The sequence below is a fragment of the Fusarium fujikuroi genome, chromosome FFUJ_chr06 (genome assembly GCF_900079805.1).
Source record: "Fusarium fujikuroi IMI 58289 draft genome, chromosome FFUJ_chr06".
NCBI lineage: Eukaryota > Fungi > Ascomycota > Sordariomycetes > Hypocreales > Nectriaceae > Fusarium > Fusarium fujikuroi.
In genome coordinates this window covers 3,673,446-3,696,620 of record NC_036627.1, presented here as the reverse complement: position 1 = coordinate 3,696,620, position 23,175 = coordinate 3,673,446, and the positions used below count along the sequence as shown (strand labels likewise).

At 46.0% G+C, this 23,175-nt stretch overlaps 9 protein-coding genes; 5 read left to right on the top strand and 4 right to left on the bottom strand.

Annotated features, from left to right (window-relative positions):
- Positions 1 to 302: 302 nt before the first annotated feature.
- On the top strand, positions 303 to 2,015 carry FFUJ_06485 (related to aldehyde dehydrogenase; the record flags this gene model as incomplete). XM_023579815.1 has 4 exons in its annotated part: positions 303 to 1,323; positions 1,374 to 1,458; positions 1,511 to 1,569; positions 1,621 to 2,015. 4 exons carry the CDS (start codon positions 303 to 305, stop codon positions 2,013 to 2,015), a joined length of 1,560 nt encoding a protein of 519 aa, XP_023432585.1.
- A 622-nt stretch (positions 2,016 to 2,637) lies between these two features.
- FFUJ_06484 (related to a retinal short-chain dehydrogenase/reductase) lies at positions 2,638 to 3,784 on the top strand (the record flags this gene model as incomplete). XM_023579814.1 has 4 exons in its annotated part: positions 2,638 to 2,965; positions 3,016 to 3,091; positions 3,144 to 3,233; positions 3,286 to 3,784. The coding sequence occupies 4 exons, from the start codon at positions 2,638 to 2,640 to the stop codon at positions 3,782 to 3,784; spliced, it is 993 nt and encodes a 330-aa protein (XP_023432584.1).
- Positions 3,785 to 4,390: 606 nt separating this feature from the next.
- FFUJ_06483 (related to P-type ATPase) lies at positions 4,391 to 6,938 on the bottom strand (the record flags this gene model as incomplete). XM_023579813.1 has 3 exons in its annotated part: positions 4,391 to 4,460; positions 4,513 to 5,527; positions 5,582 to 6,938. 3 exons carry the CDS (start codon positions 6,936 to 6,938, stop codon positions 4,391 to 4,393), a joined length of 2,442 nt encoding a protein of 813 aa, XP_023432583.1.
- A 247-nt stretch (positions 6,939 to 7,185) lies between these two features.
- FFUJ_06482 (uncharacterized protein) lies at positions 7,186 to 8,785 on the bottom strand (the record flags this gene model as incomplete). XM_023579812.1 has 4 exons in its annotated part: positions 7,186 to 7,235; positions 7,291 to 7,879; positions 7,932 to 8,431; positions 8,488 to 8,785. 4 exons carry the CDS (start codon positions 8,783 to 8,785, stop codon positions 7,186 to 7,188), a joined length of 1,437 nt encoding a protein of 478 aa, XP_023432582.1.
- A 369-nt stretch (positions 8,786 to 9,154) lies between these two features.
- On the bottom strand, positions 9,155 to 10,078 carry FFUJ_06481 (uncharacterized protein; the record flags this gene model as incomplete). The annotated part of the gene is made up of 1 exon (XM_023579811.1): positions 9,155 to 10,078. The coding sequence occupies one exon, from the start codon at positions 10,076 to 10,078 to the stop codon at positions 9,155 to 9,157; it is 924 nt and encodes a 307-aa protein (XP_023432581.1).
- Positions 10,079 to 10,592: 514 nt separating this feature from the next.
- On the top strand, positions 10,593 to 12,334 carry FFUJ_06480 (related to negative acting factor; the record flags this gene model as incomplete). XM_023579810.1 is given in 4 exon segments in its annotated part: positions 10,593 to 10,605; positions 10,616 to 10,652; positions 10,755 to 11,478; positions 11,531 to 12,334. The coding sequence occupies 4 exon segments, from the start codon at positions 10,593 to 10,595 to the stop codon at positions 12,332 to 12,334; spliced, it is 1,578 nt and encodes a 525-aa protein (XP_023432891.1).
- Positions 12,335 to 15,874: 3,540 nt separating this feature from the next.
- On the top strand, positions 15,875 to 16,282 carry FFUJ_06479 (uncharacterized protein; the record flags this gene model as incomplete). XM_023579809.1 has 2 exons in its annotated part: positions 15,875 to 15,997; positions 16,049 to 16,282. The coding sequence occupies 2 exons, from the start codon at positions 15,875 to 15,877 to the stop codon at positions 16,280 to 16,282; spliced, it is 357 nt and encodes a 118-aa protein (XP_023432580.1).
- Positions 16,283 to 18,343: 2,061 nt separating this feature from the next.
- FFUJ_06478 (uncharacterized protein) lies at positions 18,344 to 19,342 on the top strand (the record flags this gene model as incomplete). The annotated part of the gene is made up of 1 exon (XM_023579808.1): positions 18,344 to 19,342. The coding sequence occupies one exon, from the start codon at positions 18,344 to 18,346 to the stop codon at positions 19,340 to 19,342; it is 999 nt and encodes a 332-aa protein (XP_023432579.1).
- A 317-nt stretch (positions 19,343 to 19,659) lies between these two features.
- On the bottom strand, positions 19,660 to 19,927 carry FFUJ_06477 (uncharacterized protein; the record flags this gene model as incomplete). XM_023579807.1 has 2 exons in its annotated part: positions 19,660 to 19,691; positions 19,741 to 19,927. The coding sequence occupies 2 exons, from the start codon at positions 19,925 to 19,927 to the stop codon at positions 19,660 to 19,662; spliced, it is 219 nt and encodes a 72-aa protein (XP_023432578.1).
- Positions 19,928 to 23,175: the final 3,248 nt, after the last annotated feature.

Sequence of the window (23,175 nt, the reverse complement as noted above, 5' to 3'; positions counted from 1 at the left end):
ACATTCCTCTCATATGTATCAATCTGGGGTAGTATCCATTACCCCAGACTTTGCGGGGTTGCGATCGTGGGTGATTGTGGGTGATTTGGTCATCCTTTTCTGACTATCCCCTAGCCAGATGGCACATGTGGGGGGTTTGTCAGAATTCTATGACAATTCAGCTTGCAACGGACTATTGTCAACTTTCCGTCGCCAAACAAGGCCATTTTTTCACCCAGTTTCTCTATTCCCCAACATTTCTCTTCTTCTCTTCGACATAGCTTACACGAGTCCCGCCCCACGACCTACTTCCAAACGCTCCGATGTCCAAAGAAATCTCGTCCCCACGGCCCTACACCTCCGAAGCAGAATGTCTTGAGTACCATTCTCAACTATTCAAAACTTTCGCCACCGGAAAGACCAAGAATATCAAATGGCGGAAATGGCAACTGAAGCAAATGTGGTGGATGCTCGTCGACAATGAGAAAGCCATCACGGAAGCACTAGCAGCTGACCTCGGGCGCCACGAGTTCGAGGCCCTGACATCAGATCTCAATGGGCTGAAAACAGACATCCTCGAGCATCTTAACCACGTGGAAGAATGGGCAGCCGATGAGCCAGTGTCCTCAGCTGGATTCCTTATGGGAACGCTGGGGAAAGCACGCATTCGAAAAGAGCCTCTTGGTGTCGTTTTGGTCATCGGGGCTTGGAATTTTCCATTTCTGCTCACTTTGCAGCCTGTTATTGCTGCTATAACTGCCGGTTGCTGTGTCGTCGTGAAGCCGTCCGAGTTATCAGTTGCTTCTCAGAACCTCATGCAAGGTCTTGTAGGGCGGTATCTCGACCCAGAAGCCATTAGGCTCGTCACAGGTGGGCCACAGGAAACAACACGACTTCTCGAACTTAGGTTCAATCACATCTTCTTCACTGGTTCCACAAAGGTTGCGAAATTCGTTGCTGCAGCTGCAGCGAAGCACCTCACCCCGACGGTTTTGGAGCTAGGCGGTCAGGGACCAGCGATAGTGACAGCGAAAGCTGACATCGATCTTGCGGCTAAGCGTATTGCATACGTCAAGTTTCTTAACGCCGGGCAGATCTGTCTCTCGGTCAATCACGTTTTCGTCGATCCGGAGGTTCATGACGCTTTTGTGGAAAGGCTGCATGATTGGACTCGGCAATTCTCTGGTGGAGAGGAGAGTCATATGTGCAAGATTGTCAATCAGCGCAACTTTGAGCGATTGTCAGGCTTGTTGGAGAACACTTCGGGGGGTGTATTTCAAGCTTCTGGAAAAGAAGGGGACAATAGGTTGAGCCCGACTGTCGTTACTGACGTGACCAGAGATGGTAAGCTTCTTGGCTGTCTTAGTGAAGTTCGTGTCTAACAGTCTCGAAAGATTCGCTTCTTAGTGAGGAGTTATTCGGTCCCATTTGTCCTGTTATCAGAGCGACGTGTAAGGATGCGGTTCGCCAGACCAATAGGTAAGTAAACAGTCTTGACCAAGGCAAATCTACTTTCTCTAACACATGGCAGTGGTCCTCATCCTCTCGCAATCTATATCTTCAGTTCAGAGCGGTCAGAGATTGACTATGGTAAGGTTTCTCTGTACTGAGAAACAGAACCCTTGCTAACGCTGCACACAGTTCTGCAAAATACCATCTCAGGTGGCGTCACTATAAACGATGTCCTAATGCACTATGGCGTACCGGGCGCTCCATTCGGTGGTGTAGGTGATTCAGGCCAAGGCTACTATCATGGCAAATACGGCTTCATGGCATTTACACATCAAAGGACCATCTTGGAAATGCCGACTTGGATGGATAAGCTCATGGCGTTTCGATATCCTCCTTTCTACATGAAGAATATGAGCAACTTTGTGGTGAAGAACAACCTGGGCTTCCGACGAGGAGAGACGATGGAGGATCAGGTGGTCGGGGATAGTCGAACATGGGTCTGGGCAGGAATTGGGATCTTGATCGCTTCTGCGATTGGTGTTGCTTCGAAGAACCGAGAGAGTGTTCGTGGAATATTTCCGTAAATTTAGGACAGAGAGTATAGGCCATGATGCATGCGTAGTGAGAACAGAGTCAGTATTTCCTCACCCACCACTATAACGACACCTTGTTCCGACAAAGCATTCCAAGAGCGTGTTTCTTTGTCTACTTTTGAACATGCATTCTTGTGCCTAAGCGATAATCGTCTCTACTACTCAATATCGCAGTCCCTAACCCTGCTGTCGACCATTTTGGTTAGTCATCGTAACTGTCGTGTCAAACACAACGTGTGTCGGAGTTTACGAATTCCTTGCCTAATTTGACATTAGTGCCTTTCCGCATCCAGCACTAAAGCCCGATGCAGGAACTTCCCCAGTCAAGGATCTTGTTGTAATTATGCCTCTCATTCTTTTCTGACTGTACTTTTTATTTTCTGGGTCATGTATATATGACATTACCTATCCTGGTGCCGCTTATGCGTAAACGGGCATGAGATCACCTGCCGAATTCTTCACGTGTCATTAACTAACGGTTTCACGGTAGCACAGTTACTACTCAAGGATCGCCTCTGATCCGTCAATCTGCCTCACCAAGCACCATTTGCATTTTATTTATCTTGACTATACTTTGTTTTATTACCCAGAAGAAAACACCAATTCGGGCACAATGCTTCCTCCTAACGCTACTGACTATGTCTCATCTCTACTCACAGAGGCTCATGAGCTCTCACGGCCATTACTCGATGGACTGTCAACCTCTCCACTCACTATCCCCGTTTCATTGGCGTCTGCACTAGGCCTCGGCTACTTTGCAAACAAAATTCTAGTCAGCAGGGCTTTGAACCACGGCACGAAAGCCTACTTCGATTGGAATAAGGAGATTGTGCTGGTTACTGGTGGATCAGGAGGCATTGGAGGCGAGACTGTGCAGCAGTTGGCCAGCAAGGGTATTCGTGTGGTTGTTCTCGATGTACTTGCTTTGACTTATAAAGCTCGTGAGTTACCTCTCCTCTTGGAAGAGTTGACAGGCACTTATTATGGACAGCATCGAATGTCTACTATTATAAATGCGACCTAACGAATTACGAGCAACTGCAAGAGGTCGCTGGAAGAATCAAGCGGTAGTTTATACCACATGAGTAGATGATGACACTTGCTGACTTTGTCCATTAGAGAGGTCGGGGAACCTACAGTAGTTGTAGCGAATGCTGGTGTCTGTCGTGGAAAGCCTCTGTTGAAGGCCACCAAACAAGATATAGACCTGTTAGTATACAACCATATCCGGCCAAGCAGCTTGGACTAACTCGATATCCAGTACAATCGGAGTCAACACTCTAGGCCTCATCTGGACCATCAAGACCTTCCTCCCCGCGATGGTATCGCACAACCACGGCCATCTTCTCATCGTCGCATCACAAACAGGGTACTTAGCGACCGTCGGCATCACCGACTACGCAGCTAGTAAATCGGCCGCTATCGCAATCTACGAAGGATTACATACCGAGATCAAGCACGTACACAAAGCTACCGCAGTTCGCCTTTCGTGTGTCTCACCGAGCCATGTACAGACCCAGATGTTTACGGGTGTCAAGTCTGTTCCTGGTATGTCGACCATGACTACTGAGTATCTAGCAGATAAGATCTGTGGTATTCTCTTGAGTGGAAGGGGCCAGAACATTATTGTGCCGGCTGCGGCTCGATTGTCACCTTGGGTTCGTGTGTTGCCGGGCTGGGTTCGTGTTCTTCTGCAAGATGCCGCGGCTCCAGCCTTCACGGACTTGAGGCCTCACGATCCGTTCAAACAAACTCAGTAAACAGAGAGTTCACTCTGTACGCAGCCCATTAATCAATAGATTTACTATTATATGAACTCCTTCAGGACGAGAAGAGCTGCTCCGCTATGGCTTGACTGCGGCCTATATGGTTAACCTTTAGGCTGCTCTGCAGTCTACAACTTGCTCCCACCCAGGACTAGGTTCTCTACGGTGATATACGCCCTCAACCAAAAGTCTAAATTGAAATAACAAATCTGGCTCTTATTGTGAGATTTTACCAAGATGCTTGACTAATTGACACACTCAGAAGCTGTTTTCCTTTTGTTAAACAATGCCTTCACCTAAGAAAATAAGTCCTCTCTGCTGAACAAAGCTCTCGGCCATAATTCATAAGTGCAGGTAATGCATTTAGATCACAACTTAGACAATATATCATAGCGTGGACTCCTTAATGCTAAGAGACTTATTAACTGCTAATAATTCTTGGCTTTATATCTACGTGAATCATAAAACCCAGCTTAAATAAATGTAAGAGTAGTACAAGCCAAGTCTTATCATTATCAAACTCTTCTTTATGGCTTGCCTTCCCCGGTGTATTCACAAAGAACCCGCCTACCCGATTTGAGCATTTCAACCCACTTATCCCTAATTCACCCTTGAGCTATTCCATAGCACAACAACACTGCTGAGTCCCATTCCTATACTAGACCAAACGCTATACGATATGTCAGTCTTTGTTGCTCATCATCGAAGTAGTAATAACTTACGGAGAAGGCGGTGTTGTCTCACTAACACCAAGTACACGGAATAAAGATAAGATATTGTAAACAACAGCCCAACAAGTGTTCTGCATCACAATGCGTCTCATACGCCGTGCCAAGAGTATCATCAACGGAATGCGACTCAGCGGAGGAATCTCCGACGGCATCAACGTCGCATCCGCACAGTCAGCATCATCAGACTTCATATCCGAGCCTGCGACACAAATACTAAACGATGCAGATGCAAAGCATAAAATGTCGTTGTGGTTGTCACCCACATAGATAGCCGGTCCGCGCTGAAGAAAGCAGGCTAGAATGCGAGACTTTTCTTCTGGAAGTGCATTGGAGAATACCATGTCTGAATCAATGCCTACTTCGCGAGCGACAGAAGTAGCGGAGACTGCGTTATCCCCAGTAATCATTCCAACAGCCAGATCCATGTCTTTGAGTTGTCGTATGACTTGGTGAGCATGGGAACGAACTGTATCTTGAAGTACAAATACGGCAGCCTGCTTGCCATCAACGGCCAGCACAACAGCCGTTGTAATTCCATTTCTCATTTCCACGGGAATTTGACTGAGATCGATGGAAACTCCGAGGCTCTCGATATACGCACGGCTTCCAATTGCCAACTTCCAAGTGGCGAACACTCCACCGGACTCAGACAACGGCTGAGTGGCTGTCACAAACGCTTGAGCCCCGCGACCAAGTTCGTGGTTGATTTCAGATACCACCAATTTAGGTAAATACTCTTGCTTCTCTCCTATCCTTGATTGACTCTCTTGGAAAAGCGCTCGGGCAACTGGGTGGGTGTTCCCAGCTTCAACTTCTTGTACAACCCTCCACAATATGTCTTGCTTTTGTGATGAATACCACTCCTTAGAGAAGTTCGTATGTGTCACTTTCAGATCTCCATGTGTGAGAGTACCAGTCTTGTCAAAGAGAATAGTTCGAGCTGAGGCAGCGTTTCGCAGTCTTGCGTAAGTAGTCACCAACCGGACTCCAAACTTTGATGCCCGCACTGATCAAACCCATGGTCAGCTGCGTTCCATTCGATTATTGAATGATCACATACCTGTAGCCAGTAGTTTACAAGTTGGAATGCTCAAACTTAGTGAGCATGGGCAAGCAGCTAGTAGCAACGCTGAAGCTCGACCCAGCCCATCGGCCCAGCAGCTGCCCCTGGTGAACACGAGATAAAATGTGAGTATGCTTATTGTAATCAGGATGACTGCACTTGAGAACCATGAAGTAGCACGATGAAGTTGGGGCTCCGAGTTGGCCATTTCCGCCGTCACGATGGACGTGAGGAGTTGACCTAGGCGAGTCGAACGCCCACAGGCTGTTGCCCTACAGACGATCGATCCTTGTTGTACCTGACCTCCCGCATATACAGCATCGCCGTTTTCGACCAGTCTAGGCTCGAAGGAGCCATTGATCCAAGTCTCTATGACTAGAGCCGATTCCGTGCTCTCGACTATTCCATCGCAAGGTATTTGCTCTCCCTGGCTCACAATAACGCGATCGCCCGAAGACAATAATTCAACAGGAATATCAGAATATTCGGCAGCTGTGCTGTATACCCTGGCAATGGTAGGCACAAGATTTGAGAGCGGAGATGCGAAGACCCGGTTTCGCTGGGAGAGGATGGCTTTGAGTAAGCGGCCGCTAAGGACACTTGTAGACAGAATTGGAATGGCCTCCAGGGACTTTGGATCGATGCGATGAAGTCCATTCATTTCAGTCTGTACAGTATCAGTCACAGCTTGTATAAGAGCCAACATGATACCCAGTGATGCAAGAGTTGCCATGTTTGGTCTTCTTCCGTGCCATGCAGAGCGTAAAGCCTCAACATGGAGTTGTAATCCAGATACTAAACTCATTGCAACAGTGAAATACGCAATCAAGTTTATATTATTGTTTTGCGTCGTCCACAGGGCTTTGATGGTGCGTGACGCGAAGAAAAGCACCGAAGCCGCAGTTGCCATAAGAAAGTCTCGTTGATATGAATTAACATGATGTTGCTGGGAGTTTCCGGGCTCTTGAATAATAGATAACAAACTAGCCCAGCTCTGAGATTTAGATGAAGGCAGTGGATTGGCATCATAGTCCGCAGAGCGGATGGTCTCAATGATATTCTCCTCTGTCACAACATCATTGTAGAATTCTACTTGAGCTCGAAGTAAGCCGAGTGAAACAGTGGCCTTCAAGACTCCGGGGACAGACCCGATTATTTCTTCAACATCGGATACACACGACGCGCAGGTTAGGCCATCTAGACTCAAGATGCTGACCTGGGCACCTTTGATGAATTTCGGTCGTTGGGCAGGGCTATGCTCGACATGGCTTTGGCGAGGATAAAGAGTACATAATTTCTCGTGTATGTTGAGAAAGCGGAAGACGATGTAAGCTCCAACAGCACAACAGGCCATGATTGTCGACTTTGGAAGATTGACTGGCAATACTCTCCCGGAACCTGAATGCCCAACTAAAAATAAAGAACGATACATATGCTAATGATACACTATTCCGAGCCCATTCCCACTTAGTTTAGGCGTGACTTGATGCGGCGCACTAAATCTTGCTTGCACTAGGCTGACAAGGATATTTCTGACAATGATATTTCTGACAACGTCTTTTCTGACACGTATTCTTCTGACTAGATCAAGCCACATCACATCACCAGCAGTAAACCATCGCCGAGGGCGCAAGATCGCGTTGCGTAACAGCTAAAGCAAGCCACATGTCAGTGCACAACCTCCAAACTCCGTAATCATCGCTTACCTGTCGAGCAATCCAACTTTGGATATTTCCGCGCAAACTCTTTGCTCAACTTCCACTCACAAAAGTCATCGAGACCCAGAAACTTGGCTACGTCGTTTGCCCGACTGTCCTCCACAGAATTATCCTCTGGACTTGGCGCCACGGCGTTTATCTGACGGTCTAGTTCTTGAAAGATGGCTTCTTCGACTATATCGTGCTCAGAAGAGTACCATTCCCCAACCTCAGGGCCGATCTGGAATAGTGTCCATGATGGATCGGTAAAGTAACTCCTCGCAGAGGATTTTTGATGCTGACGTCGGCGCAGGACTTGATTTTGAAAGATGTCGAGAACATTTACCGCGACGCTGTGGTTAGCGGGTTCTATCACCGAGTGTAAGACAAGGTCTTTGATCAGTTCGTCGAAATCAGTGGTTTCCGCCTCGAGGACGAGTTGATCTCTGATTTCAGGCCAGTTGAACAAATCGATGCCCCAAAAGTGCGTGGGGTTTTTGGACTGGAGGGGCGTTGGCCGGAATGGAAGCGGAACCGAATTTCTTGACTCGATTCCAAGGCGCCAACTGATGACTCTTTCTATATACTTAGCCCCATTCTATTATTCACATTAGCTTACGAGTCATTTTTGGTGGTTCATCTGATCTTACCACTCCATAGGCATACGATTCCAATCCTGCGCAGCGCATAGAGAAGCGCACAGCAGTCTTGATTATCTTTTCGACCATATCGCTATGGTTTCCAGCGTCCCGAAGGTTATCCAGGTGTCGACGACAAGCATCAAGGAGCCTAGACCCAAAGATTGACATTGACGTGATACTGAGCTGATTTGGGACGAACAAAAGGGATCTTGGTGATAAAGACGACATGGCTGGATCTAAGAAGGTATCCCCAGGCTGCATTGTGCTTGGGGTTAATGTCTCGTGCTGTACCTGGCTCGCCGTTGATAGATCCAAAAGAAAGGACGCGTCCTTGAATATGTCCGTATGAGTGACTTGCTCCGGGATGTCCTGGAAAGACTGATTGTTGACCGACGGATTGAGAGCAGGTGGTGTTTCGTGATTGGCTAAATCCATCCTTGGTGCAGATTGCTGCGCTTCCGGGTTTCCAGCATCTCTCCTTCGAAATATAGAATCGAAAACCTCATCATCTAATAGCAGTGTCAGCTACACCCTTGCGAGGCACAAGTGAAAAAGTAAGGCTCACCCGCCGCAGCAGTAGCAGCTTGACCGAAACTGAGTAACTTCTTACGCAGCCTCAGCGAGGCATCTTCCAGCTTCCGGTTCTCAGATATTAACTTTAGATGCGCATCGAGAAGAACAGAGTACCGATCTTGAGGGTCTGAGCCCGTCGCTACCTTCTGCAACAGCTCAATCGTCTCCTCCAGGTTACGGATGTAGGTGATGTTCTTTTCGCGCAGACACTGTTGCGAGATGCGGTTCTGTGCTCTTTTGCGCTCGGATGGGTCAAGGGCGTTGGCAGCCTTTCTCTTGGTTGGAGGCATGACTCTGAATCGATGGAACGAGGTGGTGATAGATCGCTGATAAGATTGTTTTGTGGGGACGGAGCTGGTCTTTATGGTTGCATCAAAAACAAGGGTTACGGGCTTTCGGGGCGCCAGGATCCCCGAGTTCCCCGGATTCCCCTCAGTAGCTTCAAGCTAAACTGACATCTTCCCCACAAACTACGGGTTTTCTCTCTCTTCGGTTATCCTTATCATTTTCTAACTCGAGGATGATAAAATTCTTCCGAGTGGCAATTTATTGTTTTACTCTCCTTGGCCTTGTAAATCATAAATTCGGTCTATCTCAAGTTTAAAATAATATATCTACCAACTACCTTTGATAAAGACAAGTACGAATAGAGTCCACGATCAAGCAAATGTCTGGATGACTTCGTCTCTATGCTTCTCGAGATATTCCGAGAATATGGTCTGGCGGATCGGATATTTCTGCAGCTCCTCAAAGTCGACTTGATATCCAACTTCATTCGCCCACAACTCGGCATAGATCTTCGGGTTCCTCAATGCAGCATCTTTCGCTTCTTGCTCACTATAGAACTCGAGCCCAATTTCTACTCCACTGACTCGGCTCAGCTCCTGCACAATCTGAGCTGGCGTAAGAGACTCGACGCCCAAATCTATCTCATGCTTGTTGTAAGACAGCGGCTCAGTGATTGCTGCTGCCGCAAATTTGCCGACGTCTCTTGGATCAACCACTGTCATCGCAGTCTCGGGTATATATGCCGACAGAAACGTTCTTCTCTGGCCCAATTCGGGAAACATGTAAGACGCCGTCGGCTGATGATAGTTGTTCATGAGAAAAGCCGGCCGCAAAATTGTCCAGTATTTAATGCCGGATTCTCGTACCATAGACTCGATCTGGGCTTTGCTCAGCCAGTACCACGCCAAGGGGTAGTCGGGTCCCCAGTTCGGAAACTCTTCATGCTTTCCTGTCATGGTGACGCTGGAATAGACTAGGCTAGTGACTGTTCCGGATTCAGTAGCAGCGTCGATGATATTCTTTGCATGAACTACCTCCAGGTTGGTGTCAGACAACACCGGCAATACGTTGAGAAAGACGGCAGTGGCTCCTTTGACCGCAGCCTTGAGTGAGGATATGTCATCGAAGCTGCCGGGGAACAACCGCGCGCCGAGGCGCTGGAGCTCGATCGCGGACTTGGAGGAAGGGTCTCTAACAAGTGCGTGAACTTTGACGCCAGCGTTTAGGAGTTCTCGAGCAGTGGCGCCGCCCTGATTGCCAGTTGTGCCAGTGACAAAAGCAATAGTCTGGGACATGATCGGGAAGGAAAAGGTAAAGGTTTGAGCAAACGAAATGGTGAAGTAATTAGCGATCTAATTCTCAAGTGATTGTTTTAGGGTTTTCTCAAGATGTTCTGTTAAAGGAGGACTGGCATAGTTTAAATACTTGGACTCAACAGACCTCTACTGTAGATGATGTCAGCCTAGCCAAAAAAGGAATACACCTCGATGATGTGGATTTCTGACGAGATCCCTGGGGCGATTACAGATACTACGGCACCTACTCGTCAGTGGTCTGAATTCTTGGTAGAAATGACTTCTATTTTCAACTATCACGTTAGATGGCGCGCCGTGGACTTGCGGATGCGTTAAAGGCGGACCTGACTATTCCGTATCCAGTAAACAGCTCGACACGATTTCGAGGCTAGTGCTGTCCTGGTCTAGTGTTGAAGATTACAAAGCATGCGAGACTTCGGGCATCACATAATTACGACGCTACCAGGACAGCGACTCGAGATCATGACGTTTCACAAATGAAGGTGTGAGCAACATGGTCTATTGCGGTAAGCCCAGCAGAGCCTGCTCGGAGTGTCGAGTCAAGAGGAGAAAGGTGTGTATATCACAATCGTCATATTCAAAGAGATCCTAGCGTGTTAACAGATTTGGGGGCGAAGTGCGACTTGTCGAGACCTGCATGTCGTCAATGTTGCAGGGCCGGTTCCAAATGTGATGGGTATCGAGGGGAGGAGTATGTTATTTTTCGAGATCAAACTGCCGAAACTTTGGGCAAGGTGTCAGTCTTTTCAACCGCAAAATTACCTAATGGCAACCAGGATGTTTTGGTAAGACCTAAGCTATCCCAACAGGCCAAAGTCCACCATTCGCAAGATACCTCCAGCCATTATCCTTGGTTCAGACTTGAGGTTACGCCAGAAGACCAAGTCTTACCTTTCTTTTTTCACCACTATGTTTTGCCTGAGTCTGGACGGTCCCCTACTCATCCCGACTGTCACGGCATCATCTACAAACGAGCAACAGAACCTGGATACTTGGCTAATCTCATCAACGCTGTCGGACTGGCCGGTCTAGCGTATTTAAGGAACGCGCCCACGCTCATCAATTTAGCCAGACAATCGTTTTCTCACGCACTTCGCGATATATGCGCTGCACTCATGGACCCCAGTGAAGCATCGTCCGACCAAATGTTAGTCGCTGTAATGCTTCTGGCGTTATACGAAGTAAGCCTTCTATCCCTTCCAGGACAACTCAGGCCAATTAATAACTTGAAACAGACTGTCGCCTTCAATTCTGATGGAGGTTTGAGTCCGTGGAGTAGACATGTTGATGGTGCCATGGCATTGCTACAGCTCCGAGGAGCAGGCCAGCTGCGCAACAGGATCGGCCGGAGCATTTTTCACAACTTGCGCTCTGAAATCGTAAGAGAACCTCAGAAAACCCATGTCAGTTAATCTTCTGACTTTTCAATAGCTTATCAACTGCCTTCAGCGAAGGCTGCCGGTACCAAAAGTCCTCATAGACTTTATGGCCGAGGCTCGCAGTAATGAGACAGAACAAGAAGCGCCCGCGGCTCGTCTAGCAGGAATTGTTGTCAGCGTATGCAACTCTTCATCCGCAGCCGAGGAAGACATCACAGACGAAGGGACTTTGTCTTCCCACGTTTCAAGACTATTGTCGATCGATGCAGATCTCAAGGACTGGGCCCAAACACTCCCAATCGAATATGGGTACAAGACCCGAACCAAACCAAGCGATCTCGATGAAGTGGAAGTGTTCATAGGACGATATGACATATATTCCAGCGTGGAGATTGCCAACATGTGGAACTTGCAGCGCTGTGCGCGTATCATTGTACGTCAAGCACTTGTTGAAACCTTATCGAAATACTTCCCCATCCCGTTTTCGCTATCTTTCTCTGCATCATACAGAGACCTACTCCAGACTTCAACTATAGTCATAAAAGAGACCTCTAGTGATATATGCTGCAGCATTTCATATATCTTGCATGAATTTGACGAGGCAGGTAAATCGAGCGACCTACGGGCGGCTCATGCTGTGCATCTATTATGGCCACTCCATATCGCAGGAACAACACATAATGCCACTGAAGCTTTACGGGATCGGATCATATCAACGATGGAAGACATCAAGGATGCTGCTGGTATTCAAGAGGCAAAGCGTATAGCCTTGGATCTACAGCAACGTGGCTCAGAGTTAAGATGCCAACATAACACCACGAACCAGACGGATCATGATATCTGGAATCAATCATAGAACCAGTTTCAGTAACCTGACATGTTAAGGATAGATCTCGATAAACAACCTGGAGCAAAAAGAAGATGATTAAATTCACGGTGAAACGAGAGGGTAGAACTCTTGATCCACTAGTGTAACTTATCTGACCAACTGTCGACGCTAAACCTCTGTGTTTTTATATTGCCTTCTCGCTACATATCTTGCCATTAATTGTATCTTTCTGACATTTACTGTTTTTCTTAGTTTAGAAGGACTTCCTTTTTCGTTAATATGGTGTGATTAGAATATTAAGTTGCAATTTGGAAGGCAGGAAGTATTCTGATTTCATTCGGCGTGTCACACTCTGTATATCAATAAAGCTCCCACAATGCCAACGGCCACAATCCAGTTCAGCCGTTCACGACCAGGCTGCTGCTCTTGTCATGCATCACACAACACGTATTTACCAGAACAGGACCAAATCAGATCATGTAAGGGGCCACAAATCTAGCAAACACAGAATTCCTTTGTTAGAACATTGCCCGATGGTGTGTGTGGTCAGCCGCCACATACCACTGGAGGGGACGTGTACAAAGAAACAATTTTCAGTGTTCCAACCGCCAGAAGGCCAACATGCAGCCAAGACTACACTTGAAATTTCGTGAATGCCGTGTTCATTATGCTTAAGATTTCTCGGAACTCCGAAGGTGAACAAGGAGGTCCCGATGCAACTTGGTGTGATGCGCTGTTTGCTACCTTTTTCTACGTCAGTGCGGCGAGCCTGGCCAACGAGGTAGTGTTCTGTGCGCAAACAGGGACATGCCTCCATTGATCGCCGATACCGTCAATGGGAGTGGAGTTAAATGCGACCGCGCCAGAAAAAGGGATTTCGTATGTCTCGAGCTTGCTTGATTCTGGTTCTAAGCCTGGTGAAAGCTGCGTAGGGAGAACCTTGTCAACTCCAAAGGGAAGGTAGCAGATCTCATTGCACCAACATCCGGCTTACAAAATGATTATCTTATCTAGCTTGCCCTGCTCTCTATCTCTAGCAAACACTACTCTAATCAGATTCATCTGTATATCGCTTCCCCTTGTGATATCTGGAGATCCAGCGCCAACTCTTCTGAGCCGTGGAATATTCCCACTAAAGTGCGAATTTGCCTCTGCCTCTGTGGTCGTTAAAATCAAGCCGTATGGGCCACAAACTTTGTAGATTGGATCTTTCGACTTCTGTACCCAATGAAGCGGCACAGCAATTAAGTCAGATAACTCGTTGGCATGGTCCATTAGACAAATTATAGGTGGATCATATTTCGGAGGGTCCCATTGCACCTTGATACATAGACGCGAACCTTGCTCAAGAAAGAACGTTCTATTTTTTCTTCATCTACAGTACACGGATGTATCATGATGGTGGATAGGCGGACCCAACCACCGGTTACTTTGCCAAATAGGGTTTTCATTGTTTTCCAAATTGACCTTTGCGTCTCTTACAATTGCGAGATTTTCCGATTCATCTTGATAGTGGTGATGAACTGGGTGGTTCACAGAAGCCTATGACCAATTTGGCGCCGAATAGGAACTGGGTTGCTTTCGCTTTGATTCTTGATTTAGGGCAATCCAGACGAGGTCACATCAGATATTGTCCTTCCATAGCCCTGCTAGATACTCGCTAGTTGACCCCTGCTGGGCAAACTCGACAGACAGTCGGGCAGCTATGACACCCAAGGCTGGGAGCTTATCGCTGTCCATGGTTATGTATCTTTGCGTATATCTTGCAACCATAAAGTTCCAGTCAACCCCGATTGCCGCTCGCCTTGTTCTGTTCCCTCTCTCTTGGGTACATTAAACGGCTGCGGATGGCCGACAGGTTTGGTGTACCCCTCCTGCGCCTCGAAGCACCATTCGCATTCAAAGCACATCTGTGATTGGGCGAAGTGTAGCGTGAGAGGGGAGAGATAACGTTCCTAAAAGGCCCAGCAGTGTGTCGATAGTGGATCTTCGTCAAGGTCGATTATTTCGTGCGGTGCGCCTACAAGGCTATTTGGCATAGGAAAGACTGCAACGTTTGCAGGAGCACCGCCTCCCAGAAAATGAATATCGTTATAGAATTGATTTGATCCAGGTCTCAGAAATCCCTCGGATCAGTTTTTGGACCTGGCAGCCGCTATGGTGAGAGAGGCGTTTCCATAGACGTCACACATTTGAACTGACCTACGAACCCAAGCATCATTAGAATCCTGAATAATGCAGAGACTGTCAATCTACAGTTATGGCATTTCCAGTTCCTGTGCCAGCCCAAACGCATCCTGGAAACCTCTTGGAAAAGCGTCGATCGAAATGGCGCTAAACAACTGCTGGGATGTATTGGTGTTCAGTGTAAGAGGCTGGACCGACCCCCATAAATGACTGAGAGCAGCTTACTTTGTATCTGCAGGTTCAGAGGCTCAGATAGTGACCTTTTTTCTCGTTTCGTCATATTTTGGTAACCTTGTTGGGAATAGCTTGGACACATGTCGATGTCCATGGTGAGATGTCCACTCTAGTAGCCAATGTTGCATAAATCCGAGGCCATCTTCCGATTGTAGTGATGATGGAATCTTTCGTCTCTTAAGCACATCTGATATGGTGTTCTCTATAATCTTTCATGAGTCAATGAAAGGTTATATGCCATATCACTCATCATACTCACCTTGATCAACAGCAAAGCCAATCGCTCCCAAGAGAGCATGTATGCAGAACTCATCTTCCCTATAAGCCACAATTTACATCCTTTCCTCATTCTTCTGACCATATAATGCAAAAATTGTATGACATTACATCTGATGAGCAAGCGGATGTCTGTTCGAACTGATTAAGTTTACTCAAAGTAGGTGTTATTGTATGATAAATAACTCGGCACAGATCGCATGTTGAGGAGCTTTTCTGCAGGTCTTGTAATCCCTCATGAAACGGGATAAGATTTTTCCCTAGAATTTAGCTCAAGAAATCGCGTGACATATAGGTGAACATATTTTTGTACTGAGCAGGTCCCTCGAAGCCACCGTAGTATTTGTCCATTTTACAACTCAAGATATCGACAGATCAGGGCCGGCACAAAGTAAACAAAGCATTTCTCGTAAGGACTGAGACAACTTTCGAATCGATTGGTGGGTGTTTCTAGGAAAACGCCTTAGGATCTAAGTTAGAATGCCTGCTTGTGTCCTCTGAAGGTTTCATCAGGCCACAGCCAATTGAAAGGTTTAATTTCAAGAGTCACGTGCTAAGAGTCTGGACTTATTGCTGGCAAAGACACCTCACAACTTCTGAGTCAATACGTCTGAGGATAACATTTGAGTAGACGTTGAAGTTATAAATTCATCATTCACCCAGGCCCATTGATCTAGTCAAGATGCTACCTAGGTACTAACTGCCCAAGAGGTGCCAACTAAATCAGCCTCGTAGGGCTGACATCAATGATGAATGGTGGGGTTAGGCAACCTTGAACGTGAAAACTATTTTCATCAAACAACTCAATTTCGCAACAATCTCGCCATACAGATCTCTACATTCAACTTAGCCCTCTATCCAATCACAACCATGTCTAGCTCAAAGAAATCAAGTCGAGGAACCTCCGTAGCAAACGAGTTCAACCAAGCCCTTCAGGAAACCCCCGCATTTGAACCAATGCGATACACAGCAAACTATGTAAGGATGGCACAGGTAACATGATCGTCGTCCAGAAACAAAAAGCGTATACTAACACATTGTCAGCTTGAAATGAGTGCCTCTGAGCTTCAAGCTCTCATGGCTGGGCTTAAAGAGGCAGGGAAACTCTTGCCTGAGAATTTTGATCCAGATAAGGAGTCGTGGCCACCGGAGGCAGAAGAGCTTAATCAAAGGATGGAAGAAATGTTGAAGAATTATGATAATCTTGCTGGGTGCTTTAAACAATTTGTGCAAAGTGCACAGGCTGCAGGTGCTATGGGTGTTAAGCGCCAGCAGTGATCTTGTGTAGGAAATATGGCTGGGTTACTGGCGTTGCCAAATTAAGATGATTATCGGGTTTTCTTGAAATTATGTTATCAGATATCTGATTTGAGTGATGGAGTTGCAACAACTCATTACCAAGAACAGACAACAAAACTTTCGTCTGAGCTCTTATAGCGCCCTCCTTGATCTCTCTGGAATACTAACAGAGCCACTGGGAAGAAAGCCTTGCATCTCCGACAAGAATAGGCATCCTGTAAAATTCACAGCACCAACTCCAACCCCACCAACAGTCACCTTCGCCTTCAAGAGCTAGGGGCTCCTATAATTACAGGGCACTTATAGCGCACCTCCACTAATTCCATAAGCTATCTACCAACATATAACGCAGTTCAGGATAGCTATTCCAAAGAAAAGAAAGCCAGTCGCATAAAATAGAAATTAAACTCTATCGTTGATTTAACTTATGCGTTTTTAAGGAAATGTTTCTTATAGACTGCGTCTTGTATTTCTTCAGTTCACCATGTTTGGCCCGGCGAATCAGATCAGCCTGACCAGATAAGGTTGATAAGGAGGATAAGTGATACCTTATCTTATCTTGTCGCGTCCCATCTTCAGATCGAGCCTCTTAAGATGATGGGCCTCGCCTCAGCTGTTTCATCTTAGCCTAGTATTTTAATCTCTCTCAAAACTAAGATCTCATACTCGCTTCGATGTAATTAGCTAGCCTTCACAAACTCTTATCGTTGCTTGTAATACAATTCGCTCTGCTTTTTAATGTTGTTAAAAGACACCGTTTTCAATGTTAGCGGCTCTTGAGTCTCACGGCTGCTGAGTCGGGAGAATGTCAAGTGAACATGTTGCGCGTTTCGGTAGACCCTAGGCTTCCGTTGACCGGAAGGCAGAGCGAAGCACAGATTCACACGGGAGAAGCGTTTCTCAGAGACAAAGAGGCAGAAATGCCGGGTAGAGTAGCCATCGTGTTAGATTGAATCTGGTAGTTGACGGTACCCAGCCTTCCAATCAGATAGATTGAGGTAAGGAGGACAATAAGATCAAAGAGCTAGTCCTTAGCCCAGAGCAACAGTGAGCGACACGCCGAGTAAGTTATATTAGTCAGGCAGCGACGTACTCAATTAACCAAGCCTTGCCAATGACGTTACGGAACGAACATCAATCTCGTGACACTTGCTAATGCAAATATAGGTCCTCATGACACTCGGGGTGAGATGCGACCAGCCGATGGCGCCTGGTGTTGGTTCAGTTCTTCCTGCATGTCCCGGGTCTTTGGGTCTTGGAACCTGAGCTACATCAGGCAGAATTGAGACACTTGAAAGCCTATTCATGTTGGTAGGTCCTTATTCCCTTCCCTTACTCTCCACCCACAATTTCAGGTCTTAGAGATCAGCGAAGTTTGTTCCCAGTTGTTTGTACATGCGTCCGTCCTTTTCATCTGCCAGTCCTAGCTGCATAGACGCCGAGCCAAGTAGCAAACAACGCCTGGACATAGCAGATCAACACTGAAACCTCAAATCTCACCGCGGAATTCCGAGTAGTCGCGAGGACAAAGAGAGAACAGGAATCACTGTGATTCATGACCCTCCCTTCTGGGAATACTTCTTTTTGGGGGCTGATTGAAGGAACAAACTTGCCTTTGTCACCATCGCACATCGCCCCCTCTGCCCTTCCACTAAGCAATAAGGTGGCGTCTTACCAACGCCATCGCGGGCTGTAACCAACAAAGAGTATCATGTTTGCTCGAACCACGCTCTCTCATGTAAAATGAAGATGCTGTTCTTCGGGCAAGTCCGAGATGGACTAAGAGCTCGACAATATGAGTGGCTTGGGCCATCAATAGAGGTCGTTGGCAGCAGTGCAAGAGAACGGCACCGTGAGGTCATCGGAATCGGTCAGGGTCGCTGCTTTGCGTAAGGTATAAATACCCCAAGCTGATCCAACTCCAACAACTGATCACTGCTATCATCAATCGCAAGCTTCACATCGCTCTTCTTCACATCCATCCAACACTTCTTAGCTTAACACCCTTTGCACAAAACATATTACATCACTTCTTACATCATGCCTAAAGGAGATCTCAAGGTCAAGTTCCCTTCAAGTAACTTCACCAAAATGTTCCCTCTCGAGGAGATCGACGACAACTCCTGGATGACCGGCCAGGTCATCATCTCTCGCCAGGCCTCTGAGCCAGATGGACCATGCTGGGGTGATGGTCAAGGTGCCTTCTTCACCATCTCGGAGGCACCGAGCCCAAAGCCCCAAACCCGGCCTCTCTCAGATTCTTGCCCCATCTTCGAAATGTCCAGTGGAAGCGTCACTTCGGGAATGGGAATATTTGAGGTCGGTCACGCCTTTCTGACAATTCATCAGAATATCGGAACTCCTGAGCACGTCACTCTGGAATGGCTGAAGGGAAAGGATCTTTCATTCCAAGTCCCCGAGGTCTACTACCACGGCGTCCACAGTGATCATTATTACCTGGTCTACAGCGCTATGCCCTCCGGACAGAATCTCGTACACGCCTGGGCTGAGAACAAGGATTACGCGACCATGTTGCGATGGACTGACCAGATTGCTGACGCCTGTATTGAGCTATCCAAATGGTCTGGCAGCGCTATCACTGGCGTTGACGGTGGTCTCCTGGTTGATCAGTATCTATACAAACCAACCACGGATTATGCAAGCGTTCATGATCCTGAGAACCTTCGCGAAACCTGTCAGGAAATTCCGCTTGATTGCTCTGAGATCGTTTTTGCCCTCAACAATGTCCATCCGCTTGCTTTCACGGTCAATGAGCAAGGCTTGGTGGGCATCAGCTCCTGGCGTCATGCTGGCTTTGTCCCCAAGGATTGGGTTGGAACCAAGGTCTACTGCAACAGTTGCTTTTATTCAGTCGATGCCTGTCGTGAACTGTGGTCGGAAGCTGATTTCGGTAATTGGGGGCGTCTTATCAAGGAGGCTTTCAAGAATAGAGGCTTCAAGGACTGTTGGCATGACTATTCCAAGTGGAACTCTGACAAGGTGGATGAAGGAGGACGGTATGCCGATGGGGCTGTCTGAGAGTCCCATAATGAGTGTATCTCCGAACTGCTGAAGGGATGTGTGATTTGTCAACAGTGGAGGTTCCTGAACAGTTTACCCTTGAAATCAATCATATTCAGCCATGCGATCTATCTTGGTGTTGAGAGACTTTTAATGTAAATGAATGCCGTGATGTAATCAATGCCCATCAATCTAATACCCTTCCTTGACAGTAATGACAGAATAACTCCGAGCGATCCGTACTTCCGCCCTTGGTAGAGATCAGAAACTTTCTCTCATCTTTGTTGCAAACTTTTTGCTCACGCGGTCTGTGAGCATGTTGACGACTTCTGGCTTCAAGACTTGCCACCGTTTGCATCGCTGGTTCCTAAGACAAGTTAGCACTCTCTCAGCACCTTTCTCTTTGTATAGCTCACCATCTTCATCGTTACCATGAGCTTGGGATACGATGGGGACAACCCAACAGCAGGGTTTTCCTCTTTTGTGTCCCTTGCACATAGATGCGTCAACTGGGTTTTCATGCTGACAATGGGGGCATGTGAACGGAGAGGCGGGATCAGCGCCGTTGAAGTTGAGAGAGAAAAATTGGTTCGGCGCAGCCATGATGAAGATTTTCTGGCGTCTATGAGTAACGTACATATAAGTATTGATGAGTAATGCAGAGAGTAGGTGTGATGGGAACTGTAGGGGATGTTGAGGGTTCTGCGATCCGTCTCTTGTGAGGCGACCGATAACCTCTTATAATGCCAGCACCAGCCTGACATGGGCACGCTGACTACTGCAATTTCTGGGGACCAGCCTCAATCAGCCAGCTAGCTTTCTGCACCTTATTCTAGTAAACGAACGCCAACAAAGAGCTGCCATGAGCTAAGTTGATTACATGCCCTCCACAGCGTCTCATTGCAGGGTGAATGTAGGTCTATTCTCTGGTCTAGATCCTTAGCGATGGTCTTCACCGCAATGCGAAATCAAAACTTTCTTTATTCGGCAGCCAGGCTCAAGTTTGGTCTGCATAAATGGCAGATGACGGCAGGGGTGTTGTCAGGGCTGACGGGGGGAACTTGCTTCTACCCGTCTTCCATGGGCATTCTACGCGCATGCCAGTCTGTGCTCCTGACATACGAGACGTTAGGGGCGGTGTCGACCAGCGCTCGTGGGCAATAGCTTCAGTCGGGCGTTCATGGAGATTCAACACAGTGTTCATGTTGGGCCTGTAGACGGGCATGGTGGAAGCCACGCAGTTGGACAATCAGTTGAGCTTAGTTGGCGTTCAGTAGAAGCCAGTTGTATATGATATATCAGAAAACAAGCGTCAGAGAGACAGGACAGCATCGTATGCGACGGGCGAAAGCAGCAAGTGACGGCAGAGGAACTCTTGCTTCTCGCATGCCAAACCTGCGATTTATCGGTACCATGACATTTGATATGGTACAAAGAAATAAGCTCATCGCCGTCGTCATTCGGTATGTTGGCCAGGCCGTTTATTGCTCCAAAACTTCTGCCCAGAGCGAATGGCCCATCGCAAATTGCTTATTCCCGCTTTGGCCGCCACCATGTTTCTCTCTGCTGGCTATGGTGGGGGCGCATGGCTTGAGTGTAGCCAGCCGCACACTTTTTTTGGCTGATGCAATACCCTGGTAACTTGCTTAACTGGCAAGCCACGTTTACTGAAGCGGCATGTTTGGCCATGAATTTTCGGCCTTTTGACTAAATCATGAGTGACAGTCAATCCATGATGCTGAAGTGCAGGGATGATAGCTCTATGCAGAGCGATTCCCGCTCACTCTGAAGACCAGCCAGATCGGCTGACGGAGAGCTTGATGGGTAGGCTTACTCCTCTCTTTTGCTAGGCAGTATCCAGGGCCAATCGGGAGTTTCCTTGGCACAGGAAGCCAACGTTGTTTGTAGAGGCGGCCCAGTTGAGCGGCGATCAGTTTGATCGCCAGGCACGCCGTCAGAGCTCCCGTAACTCAGGGCTGAATGGGATCCCCATGGTGGGGGTGGGGAAGCTACAGCTCCCCTCATTGCTCTGACAAGTATGGATCTATTCAAGCAGCCCACTTACCTCTCTCAAAAGGTTGGGGAGAAATGTGGGGTCTATTGACAGGTACGGAAGGCCAAATCGATATCTATGCCAAAATTCATCTCTTAGTAGGCCGACCCTATACCATATAGTGCTATAGTTAATATTCCTTATAATTTAATATAAGCAGGGTAAATATAAGTCTAACTAATTATAGCCCCTCACTTAAGAGGGTTATATAGCTTTATGTAACTTTATAATAGTTATTATTAATCTTAAGTTTAGCTTTATTTTTATCCCCTAAATCTATTATACCTTATAAAATAAGAAATCCTTACTTTTAGTATATTATATTTACCTATAATTACCCTTTATAACCTAATATATATCTTATTAAATTTATATGCTTTAGAGCTTTATTTTTATTTTACTTTAAAGTAATTTAAAGTATATTCCCCCCTTAATTTTATATCTAAAGCTAGACTATTAAGGCGCTAGGCTTTAGCTTATATTAACCCTTCCCTTACCTTACCCTTATACCCTTTTATGCCCTTATATTATATTAATTAAGGTTATATAATTAAAGGCTTTATTTTTATATCTTTTTTATTTTTTATTCTTTATATTTTAATATACTATATAAATAACTTAAGGCTAATATTTAATTAAAGGACCTATTTAGATATTATAAAGACCTATATAATTTTATAATATTATGCCTCTCTATAAAACCGTAAAGGCTAAAAGGGAGCGCTTAGCCTATAAAGCCAAAGAAGCCTATCTTGCAGAGGAGGTTAATGTTATAGTGGATAGGTAATAGCTAGGTAGGCACAATAGTATTATATTGACTAAAGCTTAAGGAAGTAGGATTTCTATTTAAGGGGTTTTTGTGATAGACTTAAGGGGGTTCTAAGATTATATAGTAGGAGGCCGGTTAGCCTTATTATTAGGGCGTTATTATAATTATCCCCCCCTTTTTAGGCAGCTGTCTTTAGCTAGGTATAATTATAATAGAGTTATAGAGTTATTAATACCTCTCTGTCCTGTAATTACCTTTTATTGGCTTTTTATAGTAGAGTTAGATATTGTGGTAGTAAAAGGTTATATTTATGGCATTTTTCTTATATAAACTATTAGACTGTTCCCTATAGCCTTACTGAGATACCCTTAAAAATGCATATATATTAGGCCTGTGAATTATAGGCTATGCCTTTAATTCCTTAGGCTTCTGTAGGCTTCTATTTTTACCTTACCTATAGGTATTTAATCCTCTCTTTAATTTAAGCTTCTCTCTCTTTTCTTTTTCTCTTTATCTTATATAACCTTATTAGCTTATATGCCTCTTATCCTTATTTCTTATTTATAGCCTATACCTCTTTTATTTTAGTCTTTAATTAACCTTTTATTCTTTAACTCTGCCTTAACTTCTCTGTATTTCTTGCTATAATATCTAACAGTAAGTATGCCCATTTTCTGTCCTCTGTAGCCTCTGGTTCTAAATTGTAGGTCCCCTATTGACCCCCTAGTTTCGCTATGGCTAAGAATGCGTGCATTTATTATATTTATAAATACTATAATTAGTTAGTAGCTACTTTTGTTAATCTTAAGGTTATATAGGACCTATATTATTTTTATAATATTAAGTGTGTTTTTATTAATTCTAATGCCTTGCGCTATAAGAAGTATAATAAATATAAGTATAGCTGTTACTTATATGTTTCTCCCTTGTTACCTCTTGTTATTAATTTAACTAACTTTCTAGTAGTCCTATAGCTATAATTAAGGGAGATTAGATAGATATTTATTATGCCTTTAAGTTTGTCTGCAA